The sequence below is a fragment of the Ciona robusta genome, chromosome 3 (assembly GCF_009617815.1).
Source record: "Ciona robusta chromosome 3, ASM961781v2".
Classification (NCBI taxonomy): Eukaryota; Metazoa; Chordata; class Ascidiacea; order Phlebobranchia; family Cionidae; genus Ciona; species Ciona robusta.
The window spans coordinates 9,216,891-9,232,558 of NC_143237.1; the positions used below are offsets into that span (position 1 = coordinate 9,216,891).

At 35.0% G+C, this 15,668-nt stretch overlaps 1 protein-coding gene across 4 annotated transcripts; it reads left to right on the forward strand.

The window, feature by feature from the left end:
* The first annotated feature begins 372 nt into the window (after positions 1–372).
* On the forward strand, positions 373–15,438 carry LOC149739037 (pleckstrin homology-like domain family B member 2). Of its 4 annotated transcripts, none has more exons than XM_089874654.1 (27): positions 373–645; positions 2,131–2,240; positions 2,322–2,830; positions 2,902–2,993; positions 3,074–3,128; positions 3,199–3,412; positions 3,807–3,924; positions 4,377–4,471; positions 4,697–4,842; positions 5,804–5,905; positions 6,602–6,829; positions 7,096–7,206; positions 8,006–8,143; positions 8,505–8,633; positions 8,981–9,136; positions 9,319–9,429; positions 9,830–10,060; positions 10,218–10,293; positions 10,593–10,709; positions 11,596–11,806; positions 11,920–12,000; positions 12,238–12,319; positions 12,457–12,576; positions 13,107–13,231; positions 13,685–13,779; positions 13,926–14,008; positions 14,768–15,438. In XM_089874654.1, the coding sequence occupies exons 1-27, from the start codon at positions 440–442 to the stop codon at positions 14,915–14,917; spliced, it is 3,891 nt and encodes a 1,296-aa protein (XP_089730780.1). In that variant the 5' UTR covers positions 373–439; the 3' UTR covers positions 14,918–15,438. The 4 variants fall into 4 exon arrangements, with proteins under 4 accessions (XP_089730780.1, XP_089730781.1, XP_089730783.1 ...); XM_089874655.1 differs by having other exon boundaries at positions 5,804–5,903; positions 6,606–6,829; XM_089874657.1 differs by lacking the exon at positions 10,593–10,709.
* The last annotated feature ends 230 nt before the right edge of the window (positions 15,439–15,668 follow it).

The window sequence follows — 15,668 nt, forward strand, 5'->3', positions numbered from 1 at the left end:
GTTCTGCACGCTCTCGTTGCCAATGCGCTGATCAAATTGTTTGGTTTCGCATAAATATTTGATACGCACGAGAGAATAGAAGTCCCATGGGTTGTATGCAGTTGCTGCTTCTGACTGTAATGATTGAGTGCTAACCGAGCTAGGCGCTTCTATTCGCGTGAGAAGTCTTTAAAATGCAGTGATGAGGTCTGATGCCCCAGAGTGCAACAGGTTCGGTTAAGTTTTATAAGTGTGCCAAAAATCAGTTTTTTTGTTAAGGCTCAATATATTTAATGTTTAATGTTATCAGAACCAGAGTCCGTATATAAACATGTGTTATTTCATGTCGTCCATAAAAATCACATAGCATCGTTAATTATGTGTGTTTTCGACAAAAATTCTTTTTCAGATATTTTTAGTAGGGTTGTGGGTTGCGGCTGTATTGTTCTGCACTTTCACAATGAAAGGCGAGACCGTGCGGATGAATGGTAATGAAAATAACGGCCTCGTGAGGGCGATAGAGGACGACCTTGATAATTTATTGCTAACGATTGAGAAAGTGGGGAAATCCCTGAATTCAAGACGAAGTTCGTTGATACTATGTACACCAGATTCTCCGACGAACGAAGAAAACCACTTTCCTACAAGTAATATTGAAAGCAAACGGTTAGTACTTACTTTCTGGCTTAAAAATATGATTATACATATAGTAGGATGAAGAAAGATGGGACAGCGTTTCATTCTATAATCTCGTCCCAACTGCTAGTAAACAAAGAAAATTGAAATAACTATATAATCGTATTCTTACGACTTCCATAGACCGTTGTTATTAATTGTTTAAAATACGATCAGGATATTTGGATATTTAGTGCCAAAGGTGTCCCATCTTTCCCCACCCTACTGTATCAAATTACAGGCTTTTGCCCATCCAAAATGTTTATGATTTATATTCTTTTGGGTTCAACACCCACGCTTTTTAACTGACGGTCTTTCCCACATTTTTTATCCATAGCGTGTTTTAACGACCGTCGTTTTTCTGTTTATTCCCAACCCCTTGTTTTTGAAATATTATGACATTTGCTATCGTTTTCGAAGATTAAACAACGCGTTTTTTATGTTATTGACGCAAAACCTGTAACATGTAATGAAATTATCATTTCCATTCGTACCCAAAAAGCGTACCGTAATTTTATTAACCAGAGTTTTTCGTCATCGAAAGGATGTTGTGATTTGACACCTTTTGTTGTCAAACTAAACTTTCCGCGCGAAAATGGTTTCCAACAGAATACCTCTGGTTTTGTGCACACGAATGTAACACAACATGCGTTTTCATGCGATAATATTGCCATGACGTAGGAGTTTTCGTTGGGTTTCGTCAAAGTTAGTAGGCTATTACGTAGTACCGTATATGCACTATAGTACATGCAAAAAGTATCTTTATAGTCCTCAATTTTTGCACAAGCGGTGCTAAGTGGCAGCCAACAGCTGATCGCACTTAGTTGTCAAAGAACAGCTTTTCTCACTTTCGATTTACGACTACATTTTGTTTTCCGGCGCAAACGCGCGGTCTAGAATTCTAACTATGTAAATGTAAAATAAAACTACAGCGCTTGACGAAAACGAATCGTAAACCAATTTAGTGACGAGTTTCTTTTGAGTTGTATTTGATCGATAGCAAGTCTAGATAGTGATAGACGATTCTCTCCACCTAGTTACTAACGCAGACTGATTTGATCTACACTTCTTCGCTGCTTCTCGCGGCGCGACGGTTTCCTTATAGCTGTCGATCTCACTTCAGCATTTCCTGCCGTGTAAAAGCGAAGGTCGAAGAGTTCGTTACCGGCGAGCGTAGTTGCTTTTATCTTAAGTATAAAAACAAAACAGATGGCAGTCGTTCTTATTTAAACATTGCTAGAGTCTCATGTGTGGTATGAAATTATGAATTTAATTTAGATTAATAACTAGTAGAGAAAAGTTTGATGTGGCGTAACAATATTTTAGCCGAATTTAGTGGTTAGGCTTAGCAGCGTGAGTTGAAGATAATTGGTTTGCCTGAGGGCAGATAACGCCTTTACTTGTATGGCAGTTTTTATTCTTTGTTGTTTTTGTGTTGTTTGTTGTTATTGATAGCCGTTTATTGTTGTTATACAGAGTGGATACAAGTAGCGCAAATTACTGCAATTTTAAACCGTTTAGTGAAAGAGGAAACCAAGTGAATGCAGTGAATGGTGCTCAACGAAAGCCTGCAATCAACAATGAAGGTATTTTGTGTCACTTATTTACACTATATAAACTGTACATTAAACACCTGTATGCACAATATTTACTTTGTCTTTTTCCAGGCGTAGATGAAAATGACTTCAGTCATTATTTTGACTTTCCATTAAACATGACGTCTAATAACGACACTTGGTTCGTAAACCACTCTATGGATTACGACGCACAAAAGCCACCGTTACCACCAAAGCTTGGTCACTTACCAAAACAAAGTTTATCGAACAAGAACGAAGTGAACTTCATCAGTCCGGATCGACTTAGCAGTAAAACTGTGTCAAGTAACTCAAGTTTTTCGCCAATTTTGCTCCAAAGTTCGCTGGTTGAAACTCGGGTAGCAGACGTGTGTGGTTCGTTCACTGACAGAGAACTGAACGTGGAAGACGACCTAATTTCTCCAGCCAGTTCAACAAATGGGCCAATAAACCATGGTATGCATAGTGGCAATAAAACAAGTGACCTCCACTTTAATCCTGAACACAAACAAAGCCAAGTGAAAGGATGGACCAACCACAGTAGTTTTAATGCACCTGTCACCAACACCTCTTCAAACTGCAATATCCCGCAAATTAATATTGTAAGTTTAAGTTTTGTGTTACGATTTGGTGGTAGAATGTTACTTTCATGTTTTTTTTATTATAATTTCAGTCTTCCTATGGTGGAATTGCAACACACAGTCCAGACTTGCCAAAGAAAGTACAGAAACCTGGAAAATTCCCTACATCTATCACTTTAACCACGTAAGAATCTGTTCTGACTATAGTTTATACACCAAGTGTGTTAAGTCAATAGTCAAGTAAAAGTATATTCACCTGTTCAGGTCCACATCATCACTATCGCACAGCACAACTCTTTCAAGTCGAGACTATAATCAAGTATGTCAATTTCATAAATAATATCTCCTACCGTACAAACATAGTTTATGAGCAATCAAACTCAATCTAGATAAACTGCACTGGCCCCTATGACAACCTTGCACCACAACCTAATTCGAAACCCATTTTGCCGAGAGCTGCTTCCTCTAAATCGGCGATTGCTCTTGCTACTCAACAACTTCGACTTAAACACCAAGAACTGTTGGCACTTAGAAGAGGAAAAGTAAAGTCTCGATCGTCGAGTGCGCCATCCAGCCCCACCATGCCAAGAAAATTAATCCCAGGTTTTGATCATTGCTATTTGTTGTTAGGTATACAAAGGTATATGACATGTATTTATGTGGGTAAAGTGTTAGATGTTTGTCATCTTATGTAATGCAATACAATGTATACAATACAAAGTTATATAAATTGTAGAGAGGTGGAATACCAGTGTTTTTCATGTTATGTATTGTAATATAAAAAAACCTAGGAAAATATTTTACAAAAAAAATTTAAAACATGGTTAAATCTCTATATAGATGGGTTTTTAACAAATTGATGAAATTAAATTTACTAATTTGTGGTTGTTGAAAAATGTTGCCAATTGCCCCAAACCTGACAATGGAGTTCAGATTTTGCCCATTACTTCAAAGTTATATAGTTTAACAGTGTTGGTATAATGGTAATATTATGAAGGTAATGGGCAGCATAGCAAGGACAGACGGGGTCGAGTAACCACAAGATCAACAACAGGATCTAGAGTTCGAAACACGAGCACTAGCAGTTTGCGAGCCAGAAGTCCTTCTCCATCCAAGTGAGCATTGTTTTGATTATTAAATAAAATGTCAAATATGCCACCTATTTTCTTGTTATTACAATAAAACAAATTACAGTATGTTCTACCTAAACCAAGTCACTCTCCATTCATTCATTAAAATATCAGTAATAAAAGATTCAAAATGTTTTGCAGTTATTTACTGTTAAAATAAAACCCATTAATTTATTGCGTTTTAAACTTTATCTCTACTTTGCATAAGCGTCAAACGTTTTTAAAATCAGGCAGTTAGGGATGGGTAGACACACTGGCGACATTGCACTGTGAAAAGTCTTATCTATAAGTTCATATTGTTTACTGATAAATACAGTGCAGAAATTTCAAGGGTTAGCCTGCCCACCCTGCCACCCCAAGTTTTGTGCCTAAGTTTCCAATTTTTTGGAGCATACAAGAAGGCTGTATCTTTTGTAAATATAATACTTTGACGACAGAAGCGAGATCCTCGGATCCACATCCAACCACCATCTTCGGAGTTTTTCTTCTTCAACTTTACCAGGAACAATAAATGGATCTTTAAAAAAAACCTGTAAGTAAATGTCAAAAGTTTCTTTAAAAACACATTCATAAGAATACCATAATTATTCAAAAAAATAAACAAATTAAATTATTAAATAGCAAATGCCCTGATGATAATTTGCTGGATAATTGTTAGTGAAATAAAATTTTTAGGAGTTTAAGTAAATTTACTTTACTTTAGCGCTACAAAAATTATTACATTATGCATGCTAACCAAAGTTTGTTCTATCTGCAGTATCCGTGACTTCTCTGCGGTCCCGCCGTCGTGGGAGCAACTTATCTTTGAGTTCATTGGACTCTGAATGCATTGAAGATGAATTGAGAGAAATCCATGACGATGCGGTTAAAGAGAGGAAAAAAGACCAAGAAGCTGCTGCTGTGGTGAGTTGATAATTCATTTATTCGAAAATATTCTGTTACTTCTGCTTTAAGTCATATTGTAAATTTACTTTTGTTGCAATAATGGCTCGATATTTCTAATACTTTAAACTAAAGTAAACATTCTTTTAGTGGCTCATTTGGTATAAAAAAGTGTCAGCTGTTGTTGGCTTGCGTGTATTGTTGCAATACATTGGCAGCCAAATCAACAGAAATACACTACGTTGTTTTATACCAGATGAGCCGCTAAATGATTATTTATTCTAAAATTCTTGAAAATATTGAGCTGCTATTGCAACAAAAATAAATCACTTACAAGTATGCAGGGTTGGGGAAGTTTGGTTCAAACTAGGATTACAATATGATAGTTGCATACGTTTTTATAAACGTTGGACCTTTTTGTATTGTACGCTGACTAATACTTTATTAAATTTAAATGTAAATGTTAAATTTAAATGTAAAGTATTTGCACTGGGTTTAATATATTTATGTATTAAAACATTTTTGAAATTCTTGTATGTGAGTGTAATATTAATATTGGATTAATCATTCATCAATCTTGTTTTCATTTCGAATATTAAGTGCCGCTTATATTATTTTAAAAACGCCTATTTTGTACTTTATTAAATAATATATTTGATCTGGCTATTTAAACCTATCAAGAGAGGTGTGTATCTTGTTTTGGTTTAAAACATTAAGATATGTAATGTATTTGTTGTAATGAATTAATATATATATATATATCAGTATTATGCTACGGATAATTTTTTTTTATTTAATGTAGTATTTTTGTAACAACAAATAGGCTTCTCAAAAGCCTTAAATGGCATTTGGTTTATTTATTACAAATTCTAATGTGTGATATAATAAATTCTATCTCCTGTACAGAGAATGCCAGATTGCAAATATGCATTTTTTTTACAAATATGAGTAGCTAAAATAATAAATTCTATCCTTTGCCCAGGAAAAAGCGAGATTACAATGTATACTTGACATGTGCGCTGATTTTATTGACAACACTATGAAAAAAGATGAACCAAAGTCAGAAGATAAATCCAAATCAGGTGTTTTATAACTTCTTAATTCCTTCTGTTACTTCTGCTACCAGGCATAGTACAAACAATATATCAGTGGCTCATCTGGTATAAAAACGTATAGTGTATTTCCAACGTTTCGTCTGCCATACGGCGAGACTTCATCAGGAAATGTAACGCAACAGTTACAACAAGCGAAAAGCAGAAAAATTCCTATATAGCAGGCTCATTTACAATTTATTAGGCTTTCTTATAATGGGCTACTGATCATTTAACGGCATTAACTATTTATAATCATTTGATGAAATGATGGCTATCAGCACACGTAGTAGCTGTCACCGCTTGTTGTTGTTTAAATTTATTCCTGTAAAATCAACATTAATAATAAATGAACAATCTTCTGGCTACCAAGGTCCTATATTGATCATTAGAAGCCCCTTTGTGATTCCCCTGTGTGTATAAGGTGCCAGAAATTGCATATCACAATCATGTTATTGTAAATCGAACATCATGATAAGCTCTTGTGGGTTAATATGCTCCTGCGTTAATTAAACATCTCAAATTCCACTGAGAATAAAAATATATTAATTATTTTATAGAAATTTAACAGAATTGCAAAATCAAACGTTCATATTAATGTTGTTTGAGAGAATGTAGGAAAACTTTTTTTGTGTTAAATGTACATCAGTTCTGTTCTTTCTTTTATAAATATTTTCAATTTTTTGGAGACAGAACCTCAGCCATCCAAGCAGCCATGTACTTATCGTCGTCTTGCTTCATTTGAAGGAGATATTTGGAAACAACCGTTGTCGGGTTCAAGAGTCTTTACAAACTCTGTGGAAAGTTCTTCCGATGAACTGACGCAGAGGACTCTCCGTGCTTGTGAAGATGCTGACCGGACTTTAAGAGCAGAGGAAAACATCTTAGGAGCAAATAAGGAGCGACATCTTCCCGTGGTAAGTGGAAATCTGAAAAAACAGTCAAATTTTGCTGTGTGTGCTAAATATCACAACTGTGTGTGGAAATGTCTCATTTTATGTCATAATTGTTCTTAAACGGTGTCAGGCCACCACAGATGGTGTTGTTACATTCACATCTCCTGCTTTGTTCATTTAACAAAGCAATTCACCCTGTACTAACACAAAGCACCTGTCGTAATCGATATCTTCCGATCTTGACTGGTTTTTGATTGTCGTGTGTTGAGAACAAACACCATTGTTAGGCGGATGTGGTTGAGATTCAAAAACTCCGAGAAGAAGGTTTGTCTCGCATCGAGGACATTCAACGCAGAATCAGTGAATTGGAAACGCAGCTCAGCGAATGCACAAGTGAGGTATGCAATATGACCTTACGTTGCCCTTTATTAACCTATTAGATTGGCTTCTGAATGTTAATAGGATAGCATGAACATGACGTGTATACTTATTACCCTTAGTCTCTTGGGTTAACCAAGTAAACACATTGATTTATTTCATCTTAACATTACGTAAACCATATCCGGTGGTGCAGCAAAAAAATAGGGGGGTTTCAAAAAAATTGTTATTTTATTTAATATGTTTTTATAATTTATAATTTTTTTAAAAGGAAAGGGTCATAACACCCAAAGCGTTCCCTGGCTGCACCACTGTCCATATCCATCTGTATTGGATTGTGCCTGTCAAATCATTTCTGTTATTTATCAACCACTGTGTTACGTCATTACCACTTGAATATTATCTGATCGAAACCGCAATATTTCTGTTTGCTCACTTTCCTTGTATGGTGACAACGCGAGGCATTCCATACAATTGATATGTGTGTGTGTGTACATTTGTGTGGGTGGTTGGTGTACAAGTGACACATCTGTAAAGAATTCAAGGTCTTTAATAAAGTCTTCTTTAATAAATCAGAAAATACATTAGGATGTTTTTTTTAATCAGAAAAATGTTCAAATATTTTTTAAAATTGGAAAACAGTTGAAATATTTTAGGATCAGAAAGAAGTCTAAAATATTTTTATAATCAGAAAAAAATTAAAATGGTAAAAAAATGTACAAATATTTTTAAATGCAGCTGATAGTGTGAATGTGAACAATGTATGCTGCTGTGAAATTTTTAATGTTTTTTTAAGTTGAAAATTTGCTGTTGATTTAGCTGGACATGGAGCGTGCATTGATTGAGGGGGAGCTGACTTCAGAGAAATCGAATCTTGTCTCGGATGAGCGAGCATGCGAGGAGTTAAAAGATCAAATAATTAACTTGGAGGAGGAATATATGACACAGAGGGAAAAGGTAAGGGGGGGGGGGGGGTTGTTGTTAATGTTGGTTGAAGTAATATTTGTAAAATGCAGTATTGGAAAATTTGAATTACTGTTAAATGTTGAACGTGTGGTTTATTAAAGTGTGTTTTGCATCACAATAGTATGCTGCAACATTTTAACTGATTAATACAAATAAATTAAAAACGTTTTGATATTAATTTATGATATTTGTACATATTATTTGCCTAAACAGAGGATCCCAAAGCACTGTGACTCTGTTCAAACATGTTTGCTGATAATTAAGTCTATTTGTAAACACCTCATGACTATTTAATGCAGTGAATCAATTAGCAATAGGTTTAGAATTTCCATTATCAGATTTTATTTTCCAGCACCAAGCTATCGTGGACAAAGAAAAAAAGAAACTCGTTGATATTCAAAAGAAAGTTAGTGAGACGAGAAAACAAATGGACAAATGCCCAGAAAGCATGCGTGGTTCTATTGAAGGAATGCTGATTAAGGTAAAAAGTAAAAGTATTTGGTAAAAAAATCTTTGGAAAAATTCTCCAAATATTTTATTTTTAAGTTTTGTTTATAAATTTATTATCGCGTAAAGTATAGCCAAATGTTTTATTGTTTTATTAAGTTTAAACCTGTAGCAATTGAAATTTTACAAACATGTAAAACTTAAATTGGAAACGCAAATAAAAACTAAAATACTCATATTACAAAATTAAAAAGTTACTCTAATAAAATCCACTTTGGTAAAACAAATTGAAAAAAAAAACCTTTAGAAACATTGCTTTTGTGCATTTTACCTCTCGCTCTTGATTCTCTCCTGCATCATATGATTAATAATCTTTCCCAGGAGCAGGAGGAGCTTGATCAAGAGTCCCGAAGGTTCGAGGATGCCGAGTTTAACTCGCTTGAAACATTGAGTCGTTTGGATGAAGAGAAAGAAGTGATGCAGAAGTCACTCATTAGGAGGAAAAAGAAACTGGAAATGCAAATCGAAAACAGAAAGGTGGGATGAATTATTTCAATCTTCATGACATATTTTTCATTTTTAGTTTTAATAACTGATTTTATTTTAATACATTGTACATTTCATTTTTATATTTTATTATAATACATTGTATAATTCTTTTTATTATTTATTTTTCTTCATTAAAATATAAATTTTCATGATTTATAATTTTATGACAGGCACGAGTGTCCACCCTGGATCAGCAACTCCAGGATTTAACGGAGCAACAAAATCTTGAGAATCAACGATTAAACAACGAACGAGATTCTGCAATCGGTTCATTGCAGGAGGTGAGAAAATTAACAGTTATTTGCCATAGTAATTGAGTGTATATGGTTACTGGCATAAATCCCAAGGCCTTGACAAAGACCTCACCCATATAGAATAAAGCAGAAACTGACTAGGGCTGATGGGTCATTTTTAGCCTAAATCCCAGGCCCCATAGCATGTTTTGCCAATAGGACCTTACCAAAACATAGAAGAGAATAGAAGTGTGTCTAGGAAAGTGTCTAGGGATGATGGGCCATCGGCTAAAACCTTGGTTCCATGCCTTGCCATAGGACCTCAGTCACCTCAACCATATAAAAAGTGTGAAGCGGTAACGTGGCTTCTTTGGTCTCCTATTCTATACAGCATGTCACATCATACTTATCATTCATATAAAAACCAACTAACTTCCTGACCCCATAGCAACGAGAAGAGACGACCCTCCTCGAGAGGAAGTACCACCAACTTACTGGAGAATTCCCTCCATCCCTGGATACTCCCGCATCAATAGCTCGATCCCATCGTCGCATCCCATCCTCCACATCTGATCTTCAACCTCCGGACATCTTCAAGCGTCAGATCAGCACTGGAAGCTCCAACTTCGAAACAAAGATGTTCAATTTCTCAAATTCCGACGTGTTTTCCAATGCTGTTGTGAGTTGTGTTAACATTCTGAACATGTGATCTTATCATAAACAATAAAATATTGGGTTTTATACCGTTTTTTTTTTAATCACTTTTAGTTAAATCTTGTCTCTAGGAGCACTAGCGACCCGAGTAGTGATATTTATACTTATGTTTTTTATTATAGAAATCTGAATCTCATACAAGAAATACATCCATTCAATCTGAGGATAAATCAGCAACCAAAAGTCCAGTAAAACTTGGTAAATAATTTACACGTTGCGTGCTAGTACTGTTGATATCCTATTAATCCCAATACCTAATGTCCAGTTATAAAAACAGTCAACAAGTTATTACATGTGAGCTTCTTCATTTAAAATTCCTATAATTTTCTTCAAATTTAAATTATTTCTTTATTTGATCATTTGTAATCCACTTATGTGTAACAAGTTTAGTATCTGACCACTTTTGTTATTAAAACACCACTCTGGTGGTATTTGATTATCACTCTCTCTTTTTCCCCACTCTTTCCTTTGTTTCTTTCTTTCTCTTCCATTCCCAGGAGGAGCAACTTACAACGATGACTCGGTCTTAACCTTTCGACCTCGATCAAAGAACTTAGCGAATTCCAAAAAGATCACATCCCACTACAGCACCCTGCGTAAAACACTAAGAAAAGGTTAACACCATCACCCACGCAAGAGTTTATTGCTTTGCACATTCACACACCACACGTCATGTTTTCAATGTTTCACTCATGGATATAAACTCTGTTTTGTGTTTGGACAAAAACCAAGAACTTATAAGTTTAAGTTAAATTCGAGCATCTCAAGATCAGTTTTAATTTTTTAGGTCATTTTATCAGTTTTAGGGGGTAAATCTCTAGGATTGAAGCGATAAATTCGAGTTACAGCATTAAGTTTATGCGACATTATGTACATAACCCATATCCAGATCTCTGTTGTCCGATTTGTAGATATTTTGCAACGATATCTAAGATTTTTCCCCTAAAACTTGCCCAGGGCACAAAGCATTTTAATAGAATTATCAATATAAGAACAAACATGTTTTATCAAAGTGAAATTTTGGCTCTTAGCCCCAGTTTGACTCTTTTTAAATTGACACTGTTTGCGTGCTTTGAAAAAGTCAGTGTACATGGGGAGTGTTTAACTACCCTGAATACCCTGATTTTTTTAAAGTTTGTCGCCTATTTTCATTTATCACCCTGGAATGTTCACTGTACTGTCTGATTGTCTGCATATGTCATTTATTTGTTGTGTCCTCACAATTGGTGTTTATTTTATCGCTTCTAACCACAGTGTTTCCTAACTGTGTGTTTGCTACTAACAATCTATCACAGTGGTTTAAAAAACTATTAAATGTTTATTGTATTTTTTAAATCCTCTATAATATTCACAAAGAATTAATTTTTCGGAAATTGGTTTCCTGTACTTTACTTATAACCTACAATGAGTATTTGTGTTGCTTTGAAAAACTTTTAAAACCACTTCGTTACCATTCAGTAATTTTCATAATTCATTTATTTTGAAAATATATTTTTTCAGATTCTTCCTCTCCACTTTCAATAAAGGATGATGATGACCAGATGGTGGCGCTACAGAACCGAATCCGTGAAAGCCGTTCACTTCACACCTCACCCAGTCCTGTAACAGCGTCATTACTTAACAGCCGTCAGAAACTTAACTCTTCTGTGCCACCTAGCTACCAACGTTTGAACTCCAACAGTGGTCACACGAGGGCACAATCGGGTGACAAGTAAATACAATGATATTTTATTATTTATCTTACGCAAACATTTCAATATGTTAGTTAATGATCTGTGTTATGTGTGCTATTATATAGTTCCTTTGTAATAGCTTTAATTTCAGGTGGAAAGACACGACTAGCATCAGTTCAATGGATAGTATGGACACCACTTTATCTGCTTGGTCAATCCAAAGCCCTGAAAGGTAGTATTAGCTATATAGAAGGTTGGGGAGGATGGGACACCTTTAGTTCATAAAATCCAAAGTGTTTTAAACAATTAACAGCGGTCTATGGAAGTCGTGAGGATACGTTTTTATAAATCTTTGAATGTTCTTTGTTTACTACCAAATTGGACGAGAAAATAGAACGAAAAGGTGTCCCATTTTCCCGCACTCTACTGTCTGTATCATCCACAGGATTTAAGTACATATTTATTCCAGCCACGATATGGAAAGGTTGTTTGAAATGGAGCGTCTTATTGCCGATGCAACTGCTGAAAAGAAGAGGTTGTTAGCTGAAGTGGTAAGTCTTACATTTTATTTACCTTTTTTTGAAAATTTAAAATTATTTTTAATTTAAAAAAAAATATCAAAAGATGTTTTAAAAGTATTATATATATATATATTTTTTTTATAATTTTGTTTTCCTTTTTTCCACAGAAGGGATTACCTATGATGCAAACTGCTGAAAGGCCAAATCATGAAATGGAAACGAATTCTCCCGATGCCGATGACATCACGCAAGTCAAGCTTCGATCAAGTAATGGCGATCGAAGACAGGTAAGTTGTTGCTGTATTTTAGTATTTTTTAATTTATTGTCGGGTGGGGGAGGATGGAGCACTTTTTTAATTTTTTTCTTATCCTATTTGCTAGTAAACAAAAAACTTTTAAAGAATTAAAAAAAGAGTCATAGACCAATGGTAATTGTTTAAAACACGATCATGATATTTAAATATAATGGGCTAAAGGTGTCCTATATTACCCCACTGTTTATTTTTTTAATGTTAGTGTCCTAGGGTTATGGGTTCTGATGTATCCAAACACTTTATAAACAAAATTTAGTAAAGGATGTTTATATTGTATACGAATGTGCATTTATATGCTTTTATTGTATGCTTATGATATGATATCAATTTTATGCAAAATTTGATAATTTTAAGAAGTGCTATAGACTTGGTGCACATTTTTGTACTGTTGATTTAAATAGTATATCATAAGACATCAAGAAAAAGATTTTTGCAATTTTGCAAATAGTCAAGTCTATTGCAGTATTTGACATCTGTAGATAAACTGTTCCATTTCCCAACAGGCTCGGCCAATGACCCGGTATCTCCCAGTTCGTGCGTCCGACTTTAATCTACGCCAACATATAGAGTCTTGTGGTCACAACCCATCAGCTTGTAGGCATACGTCAATCAATGCAACTTCGTGCAGGTTGGTTTCATCATATTTCTACAGCACTGTGCGGTACCTTAACTTAGGGCGGTGGTGTTGCTCTAAATTTTATTAATACTTTGTTTTAGTAATAATAAGCACTAGTTTAAACTGAAAAAAATAGTGTCATCTGTCTGTCTATACAACAACAAATCAAATGTGACTAATGGGTTGTCTAAATTATCAGCCATACAATATATATATGATAAAAGCAAAAAGTTACTCACAAAGTTACATCTGTGGTAACTCAGTGGGCACGAATTGTATAAAACAGAATATCCAAGTTATAAACGACTGTCGTTTCCCAGTCTGCAGGGGTAACGCAAGTTACGTTTATTTATTTGATGTTTTGCTAACAGTCAGTATTTCTATTATTATGATTTTTTATGTGAATGAGCAGATAACTATACCTTTCGTGGATTTTGATTGTTTTTAAAATTTGTTTTTCCACAGAGGTTACATGACAAAGATGGGCGGTCGTATAAAGACTTGGAGGAAAAGATGGTTCGTGTTTGATCGAATGAAGAAAAGTTTGAGTTATTACAGTGGTGAGGATTTGACAGGAATTTTTGTAGGTTTTTTTAAATTTTTGGTTATTTAAAATATTTTTTTTTTATTTTTATTTTTTTATAATTTATTTGTATTTAAACGTTTTAAACAGTTTTGTATATTGCTTAACACAACCCTTTTATAGATAAACATGAGGTTAAGTTGAAAGGAATGATTTATTTTCAAGCAATTGAAGACGTTTTCTTTGATCATCTCAAGTCACACAAAGTATGTGGTTTAATATATGGGGCATGGGACAACCATGCTATGAATGTAACTTATTTATCCTCTTGTGGTTGAGGCAACGATAGTCTTTATAACAAAGGTGTTTCGTTTCATACACCTCGTGCCTGATTTTGAGTTACCACATATCTTTTCTTATTGAATGAATGTAATGAATGTAACTTACTTTATCCTCGCGTAGCCGCAAAACGACAGTCGTTATCACACGGGTTTTACACCTCGTGCCAGCATACGAGTTACCATGTATGTTACTTTGTGGGTAATTATTTTTTTTGGATTTTTTTCATTTTTTTTATGTATGGCTGATAATTTGGACAACCCATTAGTGACCACTGGGTTGGAGCAATTGCCGTGAAGTGTCTTGCCCAAGAACACATACGCCCACAACGGTAGCAGCGTGGAGCCTTGAACCCATAACCTCTGGGTTACAGGCAGGCGCGCTAACCACTATACCATGGCGCCGGACAAATTGTATGGGTGACAATTTAGAGAACCCATATTAAACCACTGGGTTGGAAAAACTGTTGTTCTTGTCTAAAGACACAAATGCTCACAACAGTAGCAGCACCGAGTCTTGAACCCTTAACCTATCTGGGCTAGATCCCGTCTCACCAACCACTGTGTCTTATTTAATGACTGTCATTGCACAACCACTGAAGGATGAATAAGTTACATCAGTTTTCTCTTTTCTGTGCCGTATAATGTTTTCCAAAATATAATGACATTAACAAAAATATTCCACAGAGTCCTAACCCATCGTTAACGTTTTGTGTGAAATGTTACGACCGTGTTTATTACCTGGTTGCCCCGTCATCTGAAGCAATGAGAATCTGGATGGACACGTTAGTCACCGGTGCAGAGGGGTACAGGGAATATATGAAAACCTTTGAATGAGCAATAACCATATAGTACTGTGGTGTAAGGTGGGACACCTATCGCACACAACTTCTAAATGTCTTGACCATGTTTTAAACAATATGATAATACAGCAGTAAAATTCAACAAATGTTCTTCATGTATCACCGAAGAGTCTTAAGAAAAAAAGAATAAAACCATGTCCCATCTTACCCCAACCCCCACTATAATCCTCACCTTGCTACACACATTTCCTTGCCACGATTTTAACATTGCCTAGTCTTCCCTAATTCAATATGTACTGCCATGTGCGCAAACGGGTTTTTAATTATTAAATTTTTCTTCATTTTAATACACTGCTGCTTTTATACCCTTCCCTTTTCAAGTGAATGAAAGTGCAGTATTCATGAAATTTCAATTGTTTTTATTCAGCATCAACTTTTAATCGTTCAGTGTAAAATCTGAGACTCTACACAATCAAGTGCTCGGGTTTTTATCAAATTGTTGTTATTTTTAAAAAATAAAGAAACCGCTGCTTTTGGCAAACGAAGCACCCACAATATGCCATTAACCTTAGGGGTAGTTTGATCAGAGTCGAATCGGTGAACAAGATCGAATAGCCTAAGGAAGTGTTGGGTATTATACAACCAGAAGAATCATCGGCTTAACGAATAAGACTAATATAAGACTTTAATGAAATGTTTACCAAACTGCTATAAATTCTACAAATATGTAAACAGCAGTCGGTCTGAAAACGTACGTGTAGCTCCCAGGTGGTCTAGTGGTTAGG